Here is a 22,899-nt window from a genome sequence, read left to right as displayed (position 1 = left end):
AGATATACGCATGCATGCATGCATGCTTATAGATGGCTATTGTTTCAAATTTCTGCAAAAACACTGTAGCAATGACATTCCTACTAAAAGCTGAACACATGTATTGTTTTTAAAAAACAAACAGAAATTCATAAATCAAGACAGAATTTAATATATTTAAAGGCAACTGTAAGAAAGTTAAGAATAAATGAATCCCATTAAGCACACAGCCTGTGAAAGTTTTATCCACCTTCTAGTAAGAAGACTGTCTTGGCCTTCATTTTCTCCTGAGAGAGTAATGCATGAATCAGGAGAACATTCCCATGCTATAGAGAAGGAATAGGAATGCATCTACCCTAGCATACTTAACATGCACAATTGAAGAAATTGGGCCACTGAAGACATACACATTTTTTAAAAAGACATTGAAAACTTTATTCTGAAAAGTCACATCAACTAGATTTTTGAGAGAATAAAATGATCATGAAGGAATTCGGCCATTCCCTAAAGATATAATTTCTAAGGTGTGTATTTCCAAATGTGAAGCAGAGATAAATCTACTAGAGAGACTATCAAAGATCAAGTCCTACTGAAGAGACTTTATTTTTGTTGTTGTTTTTTACATTAAAAAGTAAACTCCCTCCTGATTTTTTTTCAAGTAAGCCTAAGAGATAGTTTGGGAAAATACCAACCTTTTTCTTTGAAATTCCAAGGTTCACACAATCCTGGCAGCTCTCAGGATCTTGTTGCGGGTCTGAACAGAGTCACAAACTAAAAGAATAGGTCGGGAAATGTTAGATCTACCTGAGGCCGTGGTGGGAAGCTTGTCAATAGGATGTTAAAGTTCCTTTTACTTTGTCCCTGTACAATTTAATCACTCACTAAAATACTGAGAAAAATCAAAGAATTTTCAAAAAAATCACAGATTTGAAAAAAAAGATCATTTTTTTCTCTGATCCATCTATACTAGAGATAAATCTCATCTCCTTCTATGACATTAAAAGAAATGTCTTCTGGCCCAAGATTAAAAACAGAATAAAACCTATACTGAAAGAACAACCCTGATCACAGATTAAAAACCTATAAAATCTTTAAAAGGAATTTTGAACAAACTCTGTACCTAACCAAACTATGTAACCACAAGACAAACGTGAGTAAAAGCTGCCCAGCTACCCTGCATCCACCCCTGGAAATGGAATTTTCTGAGACTAGAAATGGATGCCTTTGTGGTCAGATGAGCTGAACTGGAAAAAGAAGGCTTTTGATGAAGGGTTTCTCAATAAAAACTTATTACTTGCAGAGAAAACAATTTACCAGGTTCAAACAGATGGACTCAACAAAGTAAGGCAAAATCATCCTTAAAATAATCAAGTACTTCACACTGTGCAGGACATTCATAAGACATCTATTCAAAGCCTCTAATTCCCTTTAAAAGCAAGAAGACCTGTGAACCCCATTGAGAGAGGTGGTCTAAAGAAATAGTATGCAATCTCAACAGAACCACACAGAGAATGACTGGAGAAAAAAAAATTTTTAAAGAAGCTTCAAAACCCCTCCTTTCCAACTCTACTCCCCCAAACCCACCTGAAATACATCACAAATGTGTTCCAGAATAAAGATCCTGATGACTTAAAGAGATCTGCCTGTTGCTGGAGGCTTTACAAAGTTTGGGTGCACAAAGAAAGAATTTTCATTATATGGTCTCTGACATTCCATAAATCTCTAATGAAAAATTACCAAATTCTAGAACAGATACTTTCCCGGTATAAATGTGTTGGCCCACAAGCATATTTTAACACTACAGGCTTGGTGATTATGTGAGTTAATTAAATTTCAAGTAGTTATTTTTTTAATTAATAAAAGAATGTGAACATATATAAAGTTAATTTGGGTCTAGAAATAGCCCTTTAAGGCTGAGTTATAAACAAGTTGAAAACTATCCTATTGCTAGAGGTAGTAAAAAAAGAAAGAACAAGAGAATATACTGCTAATAACCATACACTGTTAAAACTGTAGTTTATTTCCACTACATCTGATGACATACCATGGGGAAGGACAGACCTCAGAAATGGAAGGTAACCTAACACAATCATCTATTCCAATCCACCTTAATGCTTAAGAAACCAAAACCAAAAGAGGTTTGGAAACTCACCCAAGGACTAATGACTTGGCAGAGGAAAGCCCATATCTCTTTATCTGAATACAGTGCTCTTTCCACTCTACCAAGCTAATCTTATTAACAAGAAAAAGCATCTTCCCTGTGGAGTTCCATTAATGCAACCACTTGGTTGGAAGAAGGATGGAAGAAGACTCATCAAACTGATGCGTGTAGAACTCTACCCATGAAGGAGCCTAACAGGCTGCCCAATGGCTGAATTTCCACCCTTATTTCAAAGCTGTTCTGCTTATATCCGCTTTAGGTATTAGGTCTATATATAAGATTTTCTTGTGGAGTTGGGAGGGGGATGCAATCTCCTGCTAAAATAAAATGGAAAACCAGTGGTTTCCATTTTATTTGCTGATCTGATTAGTGAATATTGTTTGGAAAGGATTTGCACTTGGTTAGATGCCACTGTTGGCTTCACAAAGGCATAGCCTGCAAAATCAATGTTTTGAAAAGGCAAAGTCATTCTCCCACCACACCTGACACTTGGCTTCTGCCCTTGGTGTCTCTCTTTTTGAGAAACTGGTACATATATAACATTGACATTAATGAACTTTATCAGAACTTCTTCAAAAAGTAACCTCATTTTTTGCCCCTAAAATTTCTGTCATATTTTTCTATATACCATTTGGAAGTACATGGTTATGTACTTATCATGCAGCTCAATTCCTCATAAATGGAAGATACCCAGTAAATACACATAAAGCATTTTCTAATACCTAGAATATGCAATAAGTGCACCAAAAAAAGTCGTCTGGGACATTATTTTCCTTCATTATTTTCCTTCACTCTGTGACTACATTCAGGATTCCATACCTTTCTGTGTCTCACAAATTCTATTAAAAGTTTGGGAAAAACTTAAAAGCACTAAGACAATACTACTAGATTCCAGCTATACCAAGAATCATTCCTTCTCTGGTGCAATTATCTTAGCTGGTATGCAAGGATACATGCATTTGAAACATGACAGCCAATCCAGAATAATTATTCATTAGTCCAATCATACTTGCTTAACACAACCACAGAAAGGAGAATTCAACTTCTCCCCCATTCTTATGTTCTGCAAAGGGCAACTTTGATTCGGTCTTTCTGAAGAGATCTGTTTTAAAGAACGACATTGTCAAGGCAGGCTTTCAGGCAATGCCTTGAGGAAGGAGTAGGGATGTTCTAGGCATTTGTCACAATGTTAGTGGGAAAACACTCTAGAACCACAACCACAAGGTGCCAGCATAGTAAGCAAGTGGTTGATGGACAGAACCAGCCCCAGTGGCTGAGGCTACTGGCAGAGGTTATTCAGATTTTAAAATAGGAGTATGAGCATTTATATTCACCTGAGATTGCAAGCAGCATTTTCCTCCTGGCACCAAAAGTCGTAATTCCCAGCTCCTTCAGATCCTGATCTGTGAGAGTGAGGAATGTCTGCAGATCGATCTGTGGGTGAAAAAGTAATGTATAACCAATATATTAAGTACTTATTTTTGTGCATTAAAAGTTCAACTCATTACTACACATCTTTCATTTTCTAATTATGCTCTGCCTACTTCCAAAAAAGAATGATGGTGTCACAAATCTAGGGGACAAGAGACAATAAAGGTGGTGAAATGAAAGTAATGATTCTAGTAGGAGACTTAGTCTAAGCCAGTTATTTATTGCAGTTAAGATTAAAACGTTAGGTCTTAGCATCCTGGCAGCCAGAGCAAAAAGGGAAACACAAATTCCACAGGTTTTGTGAACTGATAAAAGAATACATGCCTGTCCAGAAGATAGAAAACATTTCTTAGCTTTGGATTCTGAATTAAGTGTAGTTCTATAAAAAGAAACTGAATAATACCATAAATGCTATCCTCCATTGTGTTCTACATAAGAATGGTAGAAGAATTCCCAGACTACATCAGACCCATGATTCACTTGACTCGGTCCAGCATGTTATCTCTGAAAGTGGCCTACAAGTATATATTGGTATATAATTGCACACTCTGGCATCAGCAACAAATTGTGAAGGGAGGAAGCCCAAGGATCCCACCCTTCCTTTGAAGAAAGGTAATAGGCTCTGAAGCCAGAGAGATTTGGCTCTCTATTCTGCCTCTGCTGTTAGTAGTTGTGGGCACTCAGGGCTGACATACTGCATGCTGCAGGGCTGTAGTGGGCATGAAGTATGATCGCAGAGATAAAGCAGTGGGCTCACCACAGTGGTGAATAACTGGCAGTTATGGTTAGTAATTATGTATTTAGACATATCATCTGTGAAAGCGGCTAAACAAATCTTCAACCTGCTTATAGTAAACTAAATCCCACAAACTCACTTAAGAAATTCTTTTTAAGTCGTATCTGAGTATTAGAGAATATCCTACATGAAGGAAACAGAACCGAATTTATACTTTTCATTCAAATGATATAGAAATTAATTTGAGATTTTCTGTTTTCATTTTGGAAAGTACATCCAGATCTTGGAAAACCTTTTCATTTATCATGTCTAAAGATATGCTTTTAGAAATTCTATTAAATATATATTCTTTATTTTAGGGATCCCTTCTTTTTAAAGTGCCAGAGATGAAATATTTTGGGTTTAGTGGGCCATACTATCTCTGTTGCAACTATTTGACACTGCTGTTTTAGCTCAAAAACAGCCATAGACAATATGACAATATGTAAATGAATGTGTGGCTGTGTTTCAATAAAACTTTATTAACAAAGGCAGGTTTGCAGGCTACAGTTTGCTGACCCCTGCTGTAGTGAATAAATATTAGATAAAGGCAGTCTGGCTTTATATTATGTTTTCTTCCTTCTTAGATTAATTCAATAAGAAGTACATTTAATATATTTATTTCTATGCTTCTTCAAATAAGAAATAAATATAAATTTTAAAAAATCCAGAATATCACTGAATAACACCCAGTCTTTTACTTCAAAACCTTCTTTTTCTGGACTAATTAAAATACTTCTGTCCTTGAGCTTCTCGATCAGCTACACTTGTCTAACCAGCAAAGCTAAATACGTAAATGCAATTTTTTAACACACTGATGAGTGCAACTTAGAAAATCCTCAGTTAAATGAACACTAATTCAGATTTCGGGAAAAGACAATGAAATCAATACACTGAAATCCAATACACAGATGACAACCTTTTTTTGTGTTTGGTGTTAAAAAACAAGGTTCAGCAATTACACTTAATAAGTTATTGAACCATGGGCAATACATTAAATTTATGATACAAAGGCCTAACCTTAGATTCTTTTTGAGAGATACATGCTTGGGAATTATGGATTTAATCAGATGTTCTCTAACATGAAGTAAGCCAAACTGGAATGAAACTTAAAAACCATGTCTGGACTTGAAAAATACATACATTTATTGAAGTGTTCTAATTTTATGTTGCACTGGGTTAGCTATGCCCTAGCAATAATGACAACATTATTAGAAAGAATCGTGTTCAGGCGCTCTTCTCTTTAAGTCAGTGCATAATAATTTGGCTGATCAGTTTGGTCAAAATCCATGGTAGTGATGTTTCTTTTTTTTTTTTTTTTTTAATTTTTTTTTTTTTTCAACGTTTTTTATTTATTTTTGGGACAGAGAGAGACAGAGCATGAACGGGGGAGGGGCAGAGAGAGAGGGAGACACAGAATCGGAAACAGGCTCCAGGCTCCGAGCCATCAGCCCAGAGCCTGACGCGGGGCTCGAACTCACGGACCGCGAGATCGTGACCTGGCTGAAGTCGGACGCTTAACCGACTGCGCCACCCAGGCGCCCCCATGGTAGTGATGTTTCAGAAAACATCTTATTTCTGTCCCAGTTCAGGCAAAACCCAAACAGTAAATTAATGAATAAATTAACATATATAAAAAGCACATTCTATTTTGTGAGAACAGATTCGGTAACATGACTAGGATGGGGTCAAAAACAACCACGGATATTTATTTCAGATGCTGTTATTTAAGAACCACAAATAAAGATAATACGGATTAAACAGTGAAATAATCTTAAATACAGATTTTGCTGTTAGGGGAGTCGTGAATCAAACGTTCCCATGAATCAATACACCGATTGGGTATTTTAGCTAAAACTAGTGGAGGTGTGTTTTTGGAAACACAATTTTCTATATTTCTGCTAACCTGTGTTTACTAGTTGCACTAAATAAATAAGAAATGAGATGACATTTTTCTTAGCAGTGGAAACAAGTTATGAGGCTTTAATAAGTGCTCAGTGAAAGCACAGCCATAGGTCAGTAAGCCATTTCATTCTAGAAGTAGTCATACACACAACCAAAACAAAGATGCCCAGGAAAGTAAATAAATAATGACTGACCTCTTGTTGCTGGAAGACATCTGTGTATTTGCCCAGGCCCAGTTTGCTAAAGAGCTCAGGGAGGTCAGAGCCTTTGAAAGAGCTGTTCAAGTTACAGCCATTGCTTCCTGTCAGTGAAGAAATGCAGTCCATATAATTGCTACTGCTGAGATAGTGCTCCGCTGAAAGACAAAGGAGAGGCAGGCTTCAAGTGAAAATGCCCAGAGACAACACAGTTTAATTAAAAATTTTAATCACTCAAATATTTTAGATTTCACTGTTGGACTGAATAGAGCAGTAATTGCAGAAATACTGTAATTCCTTACTGAAACATTGGCTTTTCATTAATGAAATGCTGGTTATTGCTTTAGAGAGGCTCTTGCCATTAAAATGTTACACTTGGGAGGCAGCAATTCACCAACAGTACCTCTGTAGTTAATAATCATTAATCATATTCTCCTGAGCATTCAGAAACATTTGCTCTTCATAATTGATTTGATGTGAATTAAATGAGAAATTGGAAGAAAGATCCCCAGGATACAATAAAGGTATGGGAAGTTACTGTCAGTCCAGGCTCCTTTTGGAAAGCAGGATAGCCCTCTGTGTTCACACTTGTGTTTTCCTGTGGTCAAAGGAATTGCAGGATATTGCAACGTGTAAATCTCATCCCTTACAAAAATATAATTAGGCAGTGAGTTCACAAAACAGAGCGCTTCCAAAATTAAGAGCAAATGCAAAGTTTAAGAATGGCGCTGGAGTTTCTGGATTATGACAGAAATGAATCTGAGCACTGGGTGTTGTATGGAAACCAATTTGACAGTAAATTTCATATATTAAAAAATAAAAAAAAATAAAAAAAAAAAACAAAAAAAAAACTGAGAACAAACTGAGGGTGGATGGGGGGTGGGAGGGAGGGGAGGGTGGGTGATGGGTATTGAGGAGGGCACCTTTTGGGATGAGCACTGGGTGTTGTATGGAAACCAATTTGATGATATATTTCATATATTGAAAAATAAATAAATAAATAAATAAATAAATCTGTCTACTGAAAAAAATTCTAAGACAGCAAAACTAGACTTAACCTTGCCTCCGTCATTGATTTGGCGGGCAAAGATTTCTCCACATTGTCTGTGGTGCTCAGACCCAATAACACTCACTGCTGGGTGATGGACTGGTGAGTCATACCAAGTACTTGACCAAATATTGAATATTTGAAACACTCTCTCAGAGCTGCTTTGGAGAGCCCAGTAGAGCCCTGCAGCTATCCCTACTTCCCTGACCAACAACTAGCTCTTATCCATGTGGGAATTCTTCCCCTTATACCAAAGTTGCAGCTGCAGGAATGATTCCAAGGTTGATGAGGGCAGAGGATGCTCACCTAGCTAATCAGATACATCTTATCTCCTCGGGCCAATGCATTCTCCAGATCTAAGAATCCTGTTCTAGATTGTTTTGTTCGCCACTAATCACCTTCTCTGGTCATTTCATTTCCCAAATGACAGTACATATACTTTCTATATTTCAAGGGGAAGGAATTTCCTGATCAAGTTTCTCTTTCTCTTAAAAATAGGTGTTTTAGGGGTGCCTGGCTGGCTCAGTCTGTGCACCATGCAACTCTTGATCTCTGGGTAGAATTCAAGCCCCACATTTGGTGTGGAGCCTACCTAAAATAAAAATTTAAGGGATGCCTGAGTGGCTCAGTCAGTTAAGCATAGGACTTTGGCTCAGGTCATTATCTGGCAGTTTGTGGAGCCCCCAGGTCAGGCTGTCTGCACAGTGCCTGTCAGCACAGAGCCCGCTTCAGATCTTCTGTCTCCCTCTCACTCTGTCCCTCCCCTATTCACGCTCTCTCTCCTTCAAAAATAATAAAAAAATAATAAAAACAAAAATTTAAAAATATACATTAAAAAACAGATGTTTTATCTTTTGTGGGGAGAAAGTGTAGATGAAAGAACCTAGGACCAAGCCCTGGAGCGTTCCACCATTTAAAGGGAAGACCCAAAGTCATCAACCCAGTGAGGTATTGGCTCGAGGTTGACACAAAGCAAGAATGCAAAGAGCACATGGGAGTAACCACTGGAGTTGACAAGATGAAGGCTACTGAAAGGCTAACCATATAATTTACTGTTTAAACAATAAATTTACTTTCTTTGAGAACAGAAGAGGGAGCTACTGAGAATCACAATGGTACAACTCCTGTTAACAGGCTCTGAGAAAAACCTAGACATTGTTAACTTTGAAAAGGATGTCATGAAAAATCATCTACAACTGTGGTCTTCAATACAGTAACCACTGGCCACATGTGGCTACTGAATGCCTGAAATGTGGGTAGTGGGAATTAAAATGTTCTGCAAGATTATAAAATCTATTCGTACCAGATTTTAAAAACTTAGTACAAAAAAGAATGTAAAATATCTCATAAAAATGTCTTTACATTGATTACATGTTTAAATAATATTTTACATATGTTGGGTTAAGCAAATATGTTAGTAAAACTGGGGAAAAAACAGAGGTTTCAAAATTAAATGTTCTTAGTGATATTTATTATGACACATAATTTCCCTTATATTTCTTTTTATCATAACTATTTATAGTTTTTATAATCTCTTTTAAACTCCTTATGTTTTTAAAGCATCTCACAAAAGCCAAACACCTGTTTTTCCTTAATCATTCCTTTTTATTAATGAGTTCCCTATCTTAACTCTCATCCTGAACTGCAATGCAGCTAAGTTGTACAGTCAATTTTAATTATCCAGTGTTAAGTGAAGGGAAAGGAGATAAAGACTGAAAAAGAAGCACAAAACGAATTTATATTGAGCCACAGAACAGAGATTATTTCCACCCCTAGATCTGCACCTGGCACCAGCCTGCCTCACAGCTCCATGCTCTTGTCAGTGGTGAGGTGCCCTGCCCACACAAGTTTCCTGGCTACTACTGATAATACACTTGGAATGTGTTTTTTTTTTAGAGCTGGCTGACACCATGACTGGCCTTTTCAAATTGGAGACTCTTGAAAAAATGGCCAACCTAATTGATGGCAACAACTGACTGTTGCCAAGTGTCCACTACACTCACTTAGATTGCCTTTCTTCAAGTATTCTTCAAATACTCCAAACTATGTTTCAGGATCCCAAATTCATCAAAAACCCTGAAAAAGGCCATTAGGGGAATATCTTGAGATTACTATTGTCAATTCTTGTCTGCTTACCTATTTATACAGCCCAGAAGTGTGAGAGCTGTTACAGACAAAACCAATAGATGCATGCTGAGTCTTCATCACATTTGTTCAAAGCCAGAACCTGTATGCTTTAAACTTTTTCTTCCTATTTATGCCAACCTGGCTACATATTGTCATTTTAAAAAATTAAAACTTGCTCTTCACCTTTAGTTGCTACCCACTGGGCAGACTTTATTTTCCAAGATGCTAATTTGATCTCATTTAGCTCAACTCCTTTACATCCCTGTCTTTTCCTTATCATCTGGATGTTTGTGGGAGCATGACTCATCCATACATTCACTCAACAAACATTTACTGAATGCCTATCTGTGTCAGAACTGCTAGATATTTGGGAAGAAATAACAAATAAGCCTCTGCCTAACAATGCTCGGCACACGGGCAGTTTGTAAGTTTTTACTGAATAGATAACTATGGTTCCTAGCTTGTAGAGCTCAAATTATCCACAGGTATAACAAGAATGAGTGTGACAAGTGCTAAGTGAAAGCACAGAAAAAAGGCAGTGGAAACAGAGAACTCCACCATCTGCTTCACCTGGAAAAATAAGGAAGGCTTCATAGAGAAGGTGGCATGTGATGCCAAATACTTGAAGGCATGGGGTTCAGAGTTTATATTTGAGCATCACCCTAAATCAAATGGACAAATTCCAGACTGATTACATCTAAAAGTATTGTGAAAAGTCAAAGCTCACTTGATTTGTTCTGTTTACGTTTGGGGCTGCCAATAGAAGCGGCAAATTCACTAGGACTTGTGGGTCCTATTCCATTTCGGTCTCTCCAGTTATCAGATTCACCTCCACTTCCCAAGTGTTCACGACTGTTGGACCTCGAGAGGGACACTGACGAACCCTGTAGACAATCAAAGCCAGATGAGGAAATATTTAATAAGGTAGGTATCCTGAGCTTTGAGGAGAAAAGAATGCACGTTACACCACCACCATTTACTTCTATTGTTCACCACTGCTGATTCTCAGGAAGAGGCCATGCCATCTGTCTATAGGCCTTCTATCCTCCAGCCACCAAGGACACCTGGTAATATACACAGTATTCATTCACTCCTCCTTCATTATGAGAGCCCCCAGCACAAAGACTGAGTCCTATTAGATTTGGAGCAATGGATACTGAGATTCCTCCCTATTATGGAGAACCACACAGTAAGTCTTCCATCTGGTAGAGCAGAGATTCTCTGCCTTGTGTCACCCAAAAAGGACACATGGGAGGCGGTGTGCCTAGACCTAATGCTCTAACAAGTATACAGCTCCCAGGCTACTAGAGTCAGAGTGGAGAGAGGGTTGGCATTTCTTCCGTGTTACCCTCATCCAAACAATTATATGGTCTTTCTAATAAATTACAAATACCTGGAAATATTTCTAATTCCCCCAAATAAAAATTTAAAAGATCTCAAAGTTTGAACTGATTTGCATTTATTTATTCATTTAGTTAACCAAAGGCAATCTACTTTGTACTATATCTAGAGTTTTGAATTCAGGATTCCCCGGTTTTCAAAGTATCCTGTTTGTTAGATAAATTAAATTCTAATTAGTATATGTGCTGCCAAAGTGAGCACTGTTTGTTGGGGAATTCTAAGAGGATCTTTCACAATTCCATAAATTCACTTCGTTCAATCTCAGAGCAGCGTAACCACAACTGGCCATGCCCTCCTTTTTTTTTTCTTCATCTCTGGCCATGCCCCCCTTTAACACCCTTTTCTTCAAACACTCCCCATGTGTTCTGCCCACTCCCTGTAGCCTTGCAGGATCCTCCTCCACTTTACCACTCCAAATATCACATTATCCTGGGGCTGGCCCTAACATGCCTTCTTGTCTCTCTCTACACTTGCTCATTAAATAATCTCAACCTCTTTCAGAGCTTAATGACAACCATGACTTTCAACGTTTTACTTCCAGATTTGACTTTTCTGTTGAAATTTATAATTGTGGAATTGCCTTGTAGGCATTTTAAACTTGGAATGCTTGAAATTTAATTGTTGACGACCCATTCCCACCAGCTAAACCCACACACACTCCTGCCCCAGAATTCCTGCATCTCACCCAGTTGTTCAAGCCGAACTTCTGAGTCATCTTCATTCCTCCTTCCCCGCACCACAAACAATTCATCAGCAAATTCTATAATCTCTTAACATACCCCAAATCTACCTTCTTCTTGCCATCTCCACAACTGTAGCCAATAGCCAGCCTCCTTATGAACATTTTATTCTATTCTTGCCTCCCACCCCAATATCCATTATCCAGAAAGCAACTAGGCTGATTTTTTAAAAGCAAATTAGAACAAATGATACCTTCTGTGTAAAGTCTTATAATGCTTTTCCAGTACTTTGTCACGGGCTAAGATGCTCCCTAGCTGATCCTCTGCCTCTCTGTCTTCCCTTCCCACTGCCCTTCCCACCCAACTTCTGCTCCATGAACTTACCAGCTGGTTCTGACTTCAGGATGATTATGCCAGGATGATCAAAGCCTATTACTGTTTCCCTAGATCTTCACAAAGCTGACCCTTTCCTGTCATCTAAGTCTTAGCTTGAATGCCATCTGCTCATTAAGGCCTGCTATGACTACCCACTCTAAAGCAGGCTCTGTTGCTTATTTATCAGGGACTTTTATTACCTAATGGCTTCTTGTTTGTTTTGTATCTCTCTGTACCTAACAAACAGAAAGTTCTATCCATGAAACCAAGAACCTGTATTTAAGCACTGTATCCCTCAAATTGTGTCTGGAACACAGAAAATGCTCCATAAATATTTGCGGAATTACTGAATCTAGAGATACCTACCTTTTTATACATCTATAAAGAATTCTAATTCCCTTTGCTATGGGATGCCCTTTGTTGACTTTTGGGAAGGGGCAGAGGGAAGGAAAGCTCCTGAGACCAAAGAATGGTGTTTTCAGTTAAAACTATCTTTAACATCATACTTCAACCAAAATGAATCCAATGTAGCAAGGGAAATAAGAACATGCTCAAAACTGGCAATTACCAGAACGTCAATGAGATCATTATTAGAGTATTTATATGTATATTTAAAATTCTACATCTAAACTCTTTGAGTATTAAAAAAAAACCACTCATCTAAGATCTAAGCTGACTTAACGCACACAGCTATATCAGATCTGGCTAAACATGGTGATTTTAAAACCATTAAGTAAAACGTTCTCTTGTGATACCTACTAGTTCATGATCTACTCACTAATCCAAAGTGTCACAAAGCACAGCTCATCTCCATTCTTGGATTTGTAAGACTGAAAATAATCAGACAACTTCATTACTCTTAGTGGTGGAGAAATTAAAAATCATCTTTGATTCTCAAGGCATGTTTTTATTGGCTTTAGAGAACATGTAGCAGAGATGAGTGGCAAATAGAAAAGGAAAATCCCAGAGCTTTTGTAGATCTGTTGATGTTACAGAGATAATGCAGGTCAAAGCAGCCTTTTGTTCCACCTTTCATGTCTCAGTATATGACCAAGTGAATTGGGTCATATTTTTGAGTAGTGGAAAAAAAAATGCCTCAAGCTGCCTGCTTCTTATCTAAAGGAGCTCTTTGGAACAGGCTCATTTCTCAAAGCTGCCCTCAAACTGCAAACAACTGCTTAAGTCTAGCTTCTCAGAAATCTGAATAAGAAGCTCAGAGCATCAACTTCTTGCCTCAAGCAAGCTTCCTAGGGCAGGAAATTCCATGAGCCTTGATCCCTGGCCCATACCCATCAGAACCTACTGGCTAAACAAACATGCTTCTCCTCATAGATCAGCATTCTACTTGTCTATTTGGGTTTGTTTTGTTTTCTTTAGAATGTTAAAAAAAAGTGTTTCATGTCATCTTCTAATTTCAAAATATTAGTGCTATGTATAAGCAGAGAGGTGGTCAATCCTTCAATAAAAATTTTTAAGTTCTCTCTACTTTTCTTCTCTGTCCCACCCTGTCTCCATGTCCTAACCCAAAGAAGCAATCCTCACTGCTCAGTTTTTAATCCTTCTGAGCTATAGCAGAATAAAGGGAAAGGCATGCATGTGCAGATAGCAACTGCTGCATAATATCAGATCATGCTATCGTAAAGGACTCTCTCATCCCCTTTCAATGGATTTGGGATGAATGAAGAAAAGTTCGAGTCCTACACAACAGGGAAAATATAGAATGCTATTACCGAAGAAATCTTGGTTATATCTTTTCATCAGCATTGTTGAAGGGGCTATAAACAAAAACAGGTTATAAGGTGAAAGCCCATGCACTAATCTAGGTGTTCACACCCTCTCCCCCACCTTCCAGTGTGAATAGGTTGCTAGATATTAACTAGGAAGGTGGAACAGACTAGCCCAAGATAGCCAAAAGAAAAAGCTACAGGAGCCACTGTACTCAGCCACTGAGTCAGGACCCTGGCACATCACTGCCCACAGAAGGTGGTCTATCCATCCTTTGACAAGTGCTGGAGCAGAAGAGTCTTTTAAGTTCTGAAATAATTTCTGCATTGTCCTCCTAGTGTTACATCTCTGTAAAGCAGTGTTTCCAGAAGGGTGTCTGCATCAGAATTGTACTAGACTTTTCCTGAAAATGTAGATTCTTGGTTTTTGCTCCCCATCTAATGAATGAGATCCTGGAGAAAGTATCTTCATTTTTATCAAGCTCTCTAAAGAGAATCTTATGTCTGTTAAAGTATGGCCACATGGTTCTAGATCATTTACTTATCACCTTTGCTATGTACCCTCTTGGGTTAAACCATTAGGAAGAGAAGTATAAAGGAAATTTTGTAAAATAAATTCAAGTCTTTTCTGTGACACCTACTGCCATGATCTCATGTAAAACACTTAACTGATCAGGGCCCTTCTTTCCTCACTGGGAGCTTGTAGGGACTGAATAAACTTGAGGATGAAAATGCACCTTATTAACTACAAACAAATTATGTGATTTACGATAATTGTTACTAGCACATTATGTGTTCATATAATACTCCAAGGCATTCCTTTGGAAATAAAAAGCATATCTAGCTGGACATAATCTCAACTTTCAGCAGGTGGTTGGTCTTCTTCAGGGTAAAGTTCTCCAATTTGAAAGAATAGTACCTGTCAAATATTACTGAGAACTTACCACACACTGTGCTACATACTGGAGGGTTTCTTCCAGGTCATCTTCAAATTAACTCAAATTAGAAAACAAGTACAGAGGAGAGAAGTCACTCATCAAAGCTGAACATCTTATTAGTGGTGGGTGTCACATCCCACAGCCCCTTCACTTGACAACTACATTATTAGAATGGTCATCATTTCAAACTAACAGAGTGTTGGTCTTTAAGCATACATCTGAATTAGCATTTCCTGAGTAAAATATTTTATCTCTGAAACTAGAGAAATACGATCAACCACTTAACACTTCACTCTGCCAAAGGCACGCGTGAGAATTGGCCATAGGTGTATCAACTGAAAGCCTAAGAATTAGCACAGCAGTTTTAAGGTCTCTACCAACAAAAGGAAATGTTAATTTTCTGTCAGAACTATAATGGCAGAGAGTGGAGTATGCCTCGTAGAACCTCGAAATTTTTCATAATGGTTCCTGTGTTCTAGCTGCTGACAGTAACTTCAATCTTTATATACAGCCTGCCAGGTTGCTACTAGATAGAAGTCTGACAATGAAATTCACATGAGACTGTTCTTTTTAGTATTTTCTTTTACACTAAAAAACAATGAAAAAATTGCATATTTCCTTTTGCCATTCTTCAACAGTCTAATTTATTACAAAGAAAATTGGTGCAGAAAAAAGGTCAATCTACAATGGCTAATGATTTTGAAACCCTTAACCAGTAATTGTTTTGCAGCCTACAGTGTTCTGGCTGAACACTGTGATTCTTGAATTAATCATTTTTATCCACGTTTGGGTTTGCATTCTATCCCCAGTATTGTGTATGCATGTGTGTACTCTAATTCCACCCTGGCTCACAAAAGGCTTACAGCCAAAATCTGATACTGTCAGATTGAAAAGGCCTTGCTTAGCAAGTCACGTGGAGCCTGGCTGAGAAGTATGGAATGCTGGATCCTTTCCCCATGTGGCAAGGATGCCAGCTTCCCAGTCTCACCCTGAGCAGTGCAGCCAACATCTGGGAAACATAAAATTTTGGAGCTCTTGTTTATGATACTTCCTGCTGTGTTCCTGGCACATCTGAACATGCTGAATATTTAACTCATATCTGAAAACTTATTTTTGTTGAATATTTGCTTTTTCTCCCTTTGGTGCCTGCTAGTGATACTCTTAAATAAAGGGATTCTTTATATATTTTTATGGAATAGTACATCTGTCCTTTGCTTAATCTCAGCCCTGCTCTATCATTTATGACACTTTCTCCCCCTAACAAAAACACATTTATCCAAATTTACATCTCTGTAACAGCTTATCAACAACTTTTAAAGAAGGTATATAAAGATAGTAACATACTACGTTGAATCAATTTGATAGCAACATGTTCACAGGAATAGAAATTAGAACAAATCACCATTAATGACTTCTCTTTATGTAAATAAAGAATGGTACCTCTCTTGTTTGCTGAAAGAACAGACAGGAAGAATGGGTAGGGCACAACTGTACAAACCTCGAAAGTGGTTGTCATTGTGGGCTTATAGGACACATGGTTGGCCCTTCTCAGCTCCTTTATAGTTTCAGCTGGCATGGATTTAGAAAACCCAAGGCCACTCCAGGTATTTGTGGGTGTTCTGACCTCCGTCACCACTGGTTTCTTTAACATAGCTTTGGGAAACAGAACATAAAACAAATGTTTGGTATTTTCAATGTTTTTCTTAAATAAAATATTGATGAATGTTGTTTCTTTGATAAAATGTAAAGAAATTATCACTGAAAATTATTTCTTAACATAAAATACCTTAAAACAGCTTCATAAAACACTCAACACCAAGTAAACTGAAAAATGCTACATTATTTCTTAATTGATCTCATGCTATTCTAATCAACAAAATACATTCAACCTCAACAAAATGTGTACAACTTGAACCTAAACATTCTAAATTTCTTTTTATGAAGGTACAATTGCTCAATTCAACATGAATACTAGAAAGCCTTTTATGGCTCTACTAAAAACATATATATTATATATATATATATTAATATTATTATATATAATTATATATTATGTTAATATATATTAATATAGATCATTAATATAGCACAAACCTTTAGTTGCTAATAGTTTCTTTTGTTCATAGTCAAATGCCTGAAAATAAAACAGAAAATATCTTTATTGCCAGTCTATCCAAATGTCATGCCAACACTCCATAATTACGAACAAAGGTTTTGACTATAGTCCATGAATCCGCCTGGGACACATGCTAAGCTTTGCACCACAATGTGAATCCAGTGCAAGTCTGATACATTTCAACATGTTTTCAAACTAATTAATTAGAATAAATTAACTACTTCTGACATGACAGTGATAGATTTAGAAATTTTCCTTCAAAAGAAAAAAATATCCTACTTACTGTATTTAATGCACTAGGGCCAATACATGCTAAAGTATAGTGAATAACCTAAAAGTATTAGAGCTAAGTTTCAAAACACGCATCTCCCAAATGCTTTCTGGTTATCTACTGGCCTCTTTGTTTCTGTACATCCTCTCCTCATTTAAGTAAAGGATGGCATGAAATGGGATGATGTTAAGACAACTTAAGAAATTACTTGGCCTAATTGGCACAGTCTTTGCTTTTGAAGTGGGATAAATGACTAATGTCTAGCTTTGATCTGTAATGACATTAAGCAATACAATAAAATTAAACCTAGTTACTTTTTATTGTACAGGACTAGGAGGTCATCATTCATTCTTTCCATTCATATTGAATAAATGAGTATTCAGTCAGTCATGTCTAGTAGGGACCAAGGCAGGGCATTTTGAAGAAATTAGTCCAGACATAGCTACATCTCAAATGCTACTTCAGTGTTCTCAGCTCTCCAATTTAGGGGATAGCTAAGACTTAAGAATGTCTCAAAGGCCTACCAGGAGGGCCAAGAACCAACTAGGGAGAGTTCTTTTGACCCTTCCTCCAGGAGGACTATACCATCATATATAGGGTGCCCATGTATGTTGCAGTCTGAAACAGGATACTTCTGAGAGTGAAATGTGCTACACATAAAAATTAGGCCAGAATTATAAAAGTCAATGGGCTCATCCAGACAAACCAGGATGTGTGATTAACTCCAAGAACATGACAGTAAATCAGGAGAGCCAGGTTTTTAGATAACACAGGTCGATAATGTTTTTGAAATCCTAGGTCTAAAATGGCCTTGGGAATTAAAATCAACTTGTAATGATTAATGTCTATCGGTAAGGTGTGGGGAGATCTTAAATTCACTTGTTCAGTAAATATTTATTGAGTGTCTTCTGGTTAAAGAGACTGTGCCGCTCTTTGTGGAAGAATATAACAATGCATCAAAAATTGTCTAGACCCTCAAAACGTATAATCTTAGTGGGGATGGGTAAAAGAAACAACTAAAATTAGGAAGTGAGAAAAGTGTGAAGAGAGAGCTGGAGATACAGCATTCCAAGAATGGTCAGGAGACAGAGATCATTTTTAGCTGCAGGAATCATCAGTTAAGTCTTCAATCTCTCCCTCTGTCAATGCTTGGTGACTATTATCATTCAGTTCTTAGTGACTTTAAAAGTTAGCTCTTCATTAATGACATAAATAAATCTATTTAAGTTGAAACCCTATCACCAAGAACATTCTTATCCATCCCAAAAGAAAGGAACATGAAAATGATTCACTGTAGATGTAAACCTGACAGAAAAGAAGCACCAGATGGACAAAAATTAGAAAAAGGGATAATATAGGGGATTAGAAATTGCTTATATAAGAAAATTTTAATTTGTGAACTAAAATAAATCCACCAGAGAAAATGTAAATGTTTTATAAAAACATTTATCTAAAAACTCATAAAAATGTTCAAATGTGAAGGATTAAAAAAACAAACAGGCCTGAACTGTAGCTTTCACTAACATCATAAAAGTATAATTTAGTTCCATGAGTTAATTTCTTTGACATACCTGTGATAGCTTGTTTTTAGGATTCTGTGAAAAGTTATGCCCTTCTTTGGGAGGTTCGGGGAGGGTTGTGGATAACACATCTTTTACTATGAAGTAGGAAAGTCTACCTAGCAATTCTGATACTGAAATAGGATGTTTATACGAATCTCTGAAAGCACAAAGTACAAAATCTTTACCTTTCATATTGTAGTTTACACGGAAATCAAATTTTCAAATTTCATGATCAATAGTCCACTCTGAATAACTAGCCTAATACTTTAAAAATGGATAGAAAGAATATCCCTGCTTAGGAAATAATCATAAAATTCTCTCAACTAACATAGTCATCAATAATATTTAGCATTTACTTTCAAAAACCTAAAGCTTCAGATTAGTTATTTTTATAACTATCTAAATGACACTAAATTTATCATCTCCATTAAATAGATAGAAGAATATTATATTTACCCAAGACTAAGTCATGAGGCAGTAATACTTAAAAATAACAGCTTTCACATGTATGTAAACTTTTTTAAGTGGCCGATAAGTGATGTCATTTGTGTAAGATACAGTGATGTAAAACATTTTATGTCAATTTTAATATTGTATTTTAAAGAATTCTTCTTGGTTAAGCTAACTCCTGCTTTTCATTTTTAACATTTATGGCATACCAATTCTTAACTACTGTGTATACATTTAAATTTAATTTTGACTACAATGCAGAAGGAACCCCTAATTCTGCTCTACTGTTAACCATTCACTGAATTTCCCATTCCCTAACCCAACCTCCTACATTTGGAAGACTCTCTCATTTTTTACCATTACCTGCATGTTGACATATGATGGCCTTGGGGCCAGGCAAGTCCTTTCAGAGTTCTGCTGGGCAGCTGCAGCCCTCTCAGCAGCACGCTCACTTCCAGGAGCCTTTTTGTCAGCCAAAGGGCTTTCTGCAGCACTTAGTTCAGGATCTGAGAGCAGTCTGTCAGTACTGCTGTGAAACAGTTTGGAATTTAACACTCCATATTTATATACAAATGTACTGAACATCCCCTATGTGCCACATTTACTATACATCTATACCACTGTCAGCTATTTATATGTATTATTTCATTTAGTCCTCACAATCCCTCTCTGAGGTAAGTAGTAGACAGATAAGGGAAGTACCTTACCCAAGGTCATACCTCTGATAAATGGTAAAGCTGAAATTTGAACCCAAGCATATGACTCTAGAGCTGCAGTTGAAATGATTTCATGATACACTTTGATAAACATTGTATGTATGACATATTCTATATGGTACATATGGAATAGACACACAGACAAGATTTCTAATTTGCACATATCAAGAAGATAGCAATGAGTCATGCATGCGCAGTCTAAAAAGAGTCAATCTGAAGGCATGTAGATGATCCAATTTGTGTATGTGAAATGCATATGATATTGCTAACAAATCTAATAAGATACAGATAGCAGATAAATAAGTATTTCCAACACCTGTTCAGGGTGCATGGATGAACATAACGGCTCCGTAAAATAGGAAAAATGATCTGAATTACAAGATTGGTAATGCCCTATACAAATGCACCTCAAGTTCAAATCTAATTCCAGGTTAAGCTTAAGTAAAGGAGAAATAAGAAACAGTATTATTAGTCAAAGAGCTGATCTGTTCATTCATTCTTTCTTTTATCACTCACTATTATATCATGCCAGGGGATTCAGAAGAATTCTTAACAGGCTATTGGAACAGAAAAGGAGGAGCAATGAACTCTGTTTGCTGACAAAAGTTCACAAAGGCTTCACATAGGACGTCAGAACTGGAATTTAAAGGGCATCTGCAGGTTTACCAGCATGAAGGACAGGAGAAAAGCACAAGCAAAGGAAAGGAAGGAGGTAATGTGGACAGCTGGTGCATTTAAAGCCAGAGTGTAATAAGATGAGACTTGTGTGTTCAAAAAACTGCTGGAAGGAAATAAAGGACTGACTGAGCTGCTGAGAGGGTGGAGGCAGGGAGACTGTTCTGGAGGTTGCAGCTTAATTCAAATGAGAGGTAAGTTCAGAACATACTTAATGATGAAAGGAAAAGGCATTCCCTTCAAATGCTTCAATACAGGGAAAAAAGCAAATTTACCTCTCTAACCTATGCTGAATAATGTTCACTGTGGCTCTTAGTACCATGTGAAGAAAAACACAGATAAAGCAGATTTGGACAAAATGGGAACAACAGTAATTAACTGACAAAAGGGTTTATAAAAGCAAAAAAAAAATTTGGTAAGAAAAAGAGGAAATAAAAATATAAAGGCTATATTTAAGATATTCTCCTCTGTAAGGATATACAAGAAAACTAGTAAGACAGTAGAGGAAATTGGGTGGATGGAGATGGATGGGAGCAAAACCTTTAAACACAGAAGCTTTCCACTGTATTTTTGAAGTATGAATAGATTGTCTATTTGAAGAAAATAAAGTAAATGGGAAAAGAAAATAGAGTAAGGATAACACGTCTGTAACTGTGCTATGGTAAGGAGAGTTACAGTTAATACATTGTACTCACTGTGGTTTATAATAAATAAAATCATGAAACTGTCAAATATTTATTATCAAAATTAGCAATTAACTACCTTGAAATAAGGAAGCCAGAGTTTAAGTTAAAGACTCAAAGCAAAATAGAAAATTCACAGCAGGAAAAGTTCTAACAGAAAAATCAGACAGTAAATATTGCCCTGCTAAAGTTTCAGAACAATAGGGATGGGTTTAGAAGACCCAGATATAAACCTAGCCAGTTATAGAGAAGACATGAGTGAAAATTACCAGATGCTATTCCTTAATACAATTTTTAAAAGGAAAAAGAAAAATATAAAGAAAAATAAAAAACACTCTTGAAGAAGATCAAATCCACTTGATTAAAACAAACTCAGCCCATTACATTTTATTTCAAAGGATCAAGGGATTTTAAAGATTAAAATACATACTGTAAGTGTGAGTTTTTCGTGCCCTGTAATAGTTCTACTGTCTGCCTTTTGGCACAGGAAACTTTGGAGGGACCCATCATCTGTTTCAGGTCACCCGCATTCCCAGAATGGGAAGGACTTCGAGGCATGCCTACTTCAACAAAAGCATCGTTACAACCTGCAGAAGGGATAAAGTGAAAGTGTCAGCTTATCGTCAACGACCACTTATGACAGAAACAAATCAGAACCCAACTCTAGGAAGACCCAGGCATACCAGCTTTCAACTGCAAAGAAGGCAGCTTAAATTCAAGCTGTCTCAAATTTCACCCAAGATGAAATATGAAGAGAGACCCTCATAATTTTTAAAAGATTATTAGGGGTGAAAGGGTTATAAAAAAAAGAAATAACTCTACTTGGAAAAAAATCATGTGTGTACATTTAGTAAATTGACGCCTTCCTCTTACATAATTACACTTCAATTTAGGAAGTTCCAATGTAATGGGAAGTGATTTCTTTCTGTGGGAAGTGTTTTTCAGTTTATCTTTTCCATGTTCTTTGGAATTTTATTCAAGATGTCTTTCTGCATCCTTGAGGCAAGATGAGTCATAACTGGTTAGCAAAACCAACTTGAAATCACTGCAGAGACTTTTTACAACCCCCTTTATCCAAGTAACAGACCAGGCTGAAGTTCAGAAGGGAAGATACCTTCTGCAGGGTTTGATTTGGGAGATGCCTGCTCAGGTCCAGTTGTTTGTCTAGATGGATCACTGTGATTCCCACTCAGTACTTTTTCTCCAAGTGATGAGGTGGATATTGCACCATATTTTATATTTGGAGACTAAAATAATAATAGAAAATAACATACAGATATGGTCACAATTCTAAAATTCATTGCAGGTGAAAGTGTAAACATATTACCAGTGGCTTATCTCTTAGAAACAGCATAGATCACACTACTCTAGCAAAGGACATTACCTGTGCATGTCCATTTAAAGAAGCAGAGATTTTTTTTCCTTCTGTCTGCATACTGTTGATATGGACATCAACAGGAGTCAAGCCAGGAGGGGGAGATGGAGCTGTGTGCCCATAGGTGGGCACTCCAGACAACAAAATATTGGTTAATGTGGCTTGGGCAGTAGATGGAATCATAAGATGTGGTATAGCAGAAAAACCTGTAACAACATTTCATGAAGACAGATATTAGACCGGAAAAAACTCAGATTCAACAAACATTACTTTATTATTTTCAGAAAAACAAAAATACCCCTCATTTTTT

General features: G+C 37.0%; 1 protein-coding gene across 9 annotated transcripts in view; it reads right to left on the bottom strand.

Moving 5' to 3' along the window:
* BICC1 (BicC family RNA binding protein 1) overlaps nt 1-22,899 on the bottom strand; it is a 286,247-nt gene that overhangs the window by 4,462 nt on the left and 258,886 nt on the right. For 6 of the 9 annotated variants that reach the window (XM_042908455.1, XM_042908457.1, XM_042908459.1 and 3 more), the window contains 9 exons: nt 22,599-22,795; nt 22,329-22,461; nt 21,645-21,801; nt 19,504-19,669; nt 16,836-16,875; nt 16,240-16,394; nt 10,351-10,507; nt 6,446-6,606; nt 3,475-3,574 (listed from right to left, as the gene is read on the bottom strand). In XM_042908455.1, the coding sequence (XP_042764389.1) occupies nt 3,475-3,574; nt 6,446-6,606; nt 10,351-10,507; nt 16,240-16,394; nt 16,836-16,875; nt 19,504-19,669; nt 21,645-21,801; nt 22,329-22,461; nt 22,599-22,795 (1,266 nt within the window). Of the gene's footprint in view, nt 1-671; nt 751-3,474; nt 3,575-6,445; nt 6,607-10,350; nt 10,508-12,837; nt 12,910-16,239; nt 16,395-16,835; nt 16,876-19,503; nt 19,670-21,644; nt 21,802-22,328; nt 22,462-22,598; nt 22,796-22,899 lie in introns of those variants that run through there. The other 3 variants (XM_042908458.1, XM_042908456.1, XM_042908461.1) reach the window with 3 other exon arrangements.

The sequence above is a fragment of the Panthera leo genome, chromosome D2 (assembly GCF_018350215.1).
Source record: "Panthera leo isolate Ple1 chromosome D2, P.leo_Ple1_pat1.1, whole genome shotgun sequence".
Taxonomy (NCBI): domain Eukaryota; kingdom Metazoa; phylum Chordata; class Mammalia; order Carnivora; family Felidae; genus Panthera; species Panthera leo.
Note: the sequence above shows the minus strand (reverse complement) of the source record. Positions and strands in the feature narration are given on the sequence as shown.